This window comes from Selaginella moellendorffii, unplaced genomic scaffold, assembly GCF_000143415.4.
Source record: "Selaginella moellendorffii unplaced genomic scaffold, v1.0 SELMOscaffold_41, whole genome shotgun sequence".
NCBI lineage: Eukaryota > Viridiplantae > Streptophyta > Lycopodiopsida > Selaginellales > Selaginellaceae > Selaginella > Selaginella moellendorffii.
In genome coordinates, this window is record NW_003314302.1 from 724,351 (window position 1) to 727,793 (window position 3,443).

The 3,443-nt window shown below is 44.0% G+C and overlaps 1 protein-coding gene across 1 annotated transcript; it reads right to left on the reverse strand.

Moving 5' to 3' along the window:
• Positions 1 to 1,585: 1,585 nt before the first annotated feature.
• LOC9634482 (flavonol synthase/flavanone 3-hydroxylase) lies at positions 1,586 to 3,105 on the reverse strand. Its single transcript, XM_024684456.1, has 3 exons — positions 2,550 to 3,105; positions 2,103 to 2,185; positions 1,586 to 1,708 (listed from the first exon to the last, which is right to left on the reverse strand). Exons 1-3 carry the CDS (start codon positions 3,103 to 3,105, stop codon positions 1,586 to 1,588), a joined length of 762 nt encoding a protein of 253 aa, XP_024540224.1.
• Positions 3,106 to 3,443: the final 338 nt, after the last annotated feature.

Here is a 3,443-nt window from a genome sequence, read left to right on the forward strand (position 1 = left end):
GATAATCACTTTGGGCTTTCACCCTTGGACTTGGACTTAGACTTCGGCTCAGACTCGGACTTGGTCTCGAACTCGGACTCAGACTCAGTCTTAGACTTAGATTCAGACTCGATCTTGGTCTCAGTCTCTTTCTTGGCCTTGACCTTGGACTCGATCTTAGGTCCATCCCAGACTTGACTTCGGACTCCATCTCGAGTCCATCTCAGACTCCATCTCAAATCCATCTCGGATTCCATCTCAAGTCCATCTCGGACTCCATTTAGGGTCCATCTTAAACTCCATCTTGGATTCGAACTCTATCTCAGACTCCTTCCTAGACTTGTTCTTAACACTTCTATATATCACACACTTGCCATGTGTCAGTATTTTTTGTATCCTTTTTTAGAGACTCATTTACTGATTATTTTGCACTCATTCCTTGAACACTTTATTTAGAGTTTCACTCCTGGTCTCGACTTTCCAAGTTAGAGCCTTCGGTCCAAACATGTTATGTTTGTTGGACTTCCACTTCGACCACTACTATGTAGCACCCTTTCAACTTTACTTTGGGGCTTAGGGATTTGTGTCTCACATCAATAACCAAACACTAAAATGCATAATTAACTCAAATGGCCTTTGACAAAGATATTGGTCATATATATGTCATCTAGTCTAAATATTGCAAAAAGGCATTTATTAATTTAAAAGAATTATTGATGACTCCTCTAATTTTGGCATATCTTAACTACATTTAACTTTTTATTTTATGTTTCTTATATCAATCTCAAGGGTTTCTTGATGCAAAAGAGCATGTTGTAGCAAGTTATAATAGCCCTATACTTGGGACTTGACTAATTAAGTTAAATAGGAGGGGGATGATATGGTGAGGGGACAATGCCTTTGTGGTGATTTCTTCAGAAAATATATGGAACTTGCTCAACTCTTTTGACGCATTTATACCGGTGCTATAGACTGACATAGATGCTGTGGTAAATTCATCCCAAACTTCACTTTAAAAACTGAGTTTCTTCCTTCAGGGCTTGGTGACAACAGCTGAAGAGCCATGCCCCTCATCTCCACCAAAAAATGGACCATGGACAAAAATGACTTTTAGCTAGGATGACAATCCAGGGATCTAACCTCAAGCCTCAAATCAAGTGTGAACACCCTGTGTGTGCAAAGCACTGGCCCCCTCTCAAGCCTTGCCTCTACTCTCTCTATCTATCATGCCCAGTACTCACCAAGAACCATCCACTTCAAGAACCCGGCACCTCAATAATTTAAAGTTTATAATGTTTATATTAAGTTATAATTATAAACTTTAAAATATTAAAGTTATGGCAAATTTTTTATTTTCAAAACTCTCTACACATTATATAGATAAAAACGTTGTGGAGTGTAACCTCAAATAACAAGAGTGACTACTTAATGTTTTGACTCTTGTATGTGTTTCTGGAAAAACAAAACAATCAATCCTGAGAATGCTTACATATGGAAGTAAACCTAAATTTCTTCTTCACCTATAGAGCATGTTTCTCTTCACTTGATGATCCCACAAATGCAAGTGGCTTGAAAGATCTGGAGAGTAGAACTTGGGCACTACTACCTAGTTCCAGCAGTGTAAATCCGTCCATGAACCCACACTGTTGAGCTTCGTGTGCTGGAACGCTTCAAATTCATTCCACGTATCACCGAAAGCTGTCATCGTCCACCCTGATGGGTGAAATAGCTGTAATGGGAATACAAAAAATATGAGATAAAACACAGCTTTTGAAGGCATCCTCCAACGCAGGCTTGATGTGAGATTGCTCAAAATCCGTCCCCAGGTTCTCAAAGATGTAGTGAGCCAGATTTTCGGCGCGCCACTCAAAGGTTGTAAGACCTGAACGAAGGAAGTAAGAAAGGGCAAAGAGGAGATAGGGTTGAAAAACAAGCGGTGGTGAGATCCCCGTCAAACGCTGCTGGTTTCCGCCAAGAAAATTAAATATATAGGAGTTTGTCCTTTCACGAAGGAGCAGCTGTTTTCACTGCGGGTGTTGGGATTCTCTGCCCAAAGTGGGAATGCGGAGTTGACATGATATTTTAGTGGGCTTCACTGGAACACCTCGGCATCGCGAGAATACTTCTTTCGCCATGGAAGCATTTGCAGGCCTCGCGTTTAGCAATGCTTTCATGACAGCTTCGCCCCTTCTGAACCTGAGCAGCTCTGTCAGCAAAATTCAGGAACAAGCTAGCGTATGATACTCCGAGGTCTGGTGCTTTCTCTCGTCAAGCTTTCGGTGCGTTCCACCAAAGAAATGAGGAAACTTGAGCAGAAGAGTCAGAAGAGGTGCTCAAAGCGCATGAATGGCTTTGTGGGAAAATGCAAGGAGACCAGAAGGAGAAAAAAAGGTGTATATACGCAGCTGTATATACATTCCTGGTGAGAACTGAGAGACTGAGAACCGAGGCAATGCTGCTGAGCACCAGCAAAGTCAACAAATGGAAAGTCAAAGAAGGTCTTTTAAACAACTGATCCAGATAGACAGGACATATTTTTTACTTCTTTACCTAGGTGATAACAGATTTACCACTCGCCTGCTTGGCAAAAAAGATGGCGAGGTAATCCCGGTAGCACACGGCTTGAAAATGCGACTCATCCTGGGCATTGACAAGCTCGGGGACGGGCGCGATCAACAGTCCAGCCGGCGGTGGCTCGAAGAAGCTCGCGATGGAATATCTGGTGGAATCAGAATTGGCCAACGTGCGATGCTCAGGGCTCTTGTATTTACCATTGCTCATAATCTGGGGTGGAAATACGTAAGAAGTAAGAACCCAAGATGTACATTTTACCTCGAGTTGGTCTCCCATGGTAACAACGATTGCGCCGGGTAAAGAATGGACGGTGATCCATGCGCCGTCCTTGAGCACTTGCAATCCAGGCACTCCATTGTTGACCAATAGGGGAATGACATCTAGGTCTGTATGTGAGCGCAGCGCTAGCACGAGCTCGGGCTGTGGGCATGGAAGATAACGATTCATCAGCATCGAGTGATGGAGTTCCTCTAGGGATTGCTCGATCCGGTTGGATTCCAGGCCTAATCCTCTAGAGACGTATCTCAGCAGCTTTCTTCCCAGATCGTGCATCGCCTAGCACTGGAATCGCTGGAGAAAAACGATAGGAACGATCAAGATTGCATTCTCAGAAGAATTTGCGCTCACTGGTAGTGTGGAGGATCGCTCGGGCATGATTCTTTAACGGCATCGCTACACGGAGGATAGCAAAGGCTCTGGAAGAGGAAATCTCTCCAATCCACGATGCTTGAGTTGTCGAATCTGACTGAGTAGCTGGTGGTCTTGGGGACCAGCGTGGCGCTGAAATATTTCATCCTCACTGCCATGGGAAGACCTTGGCCACCTGGAGCATCCCATCAACAATCTCCTGCACCACGCCGTGAGACTTCTTTGCAACACCTTGTGGATCT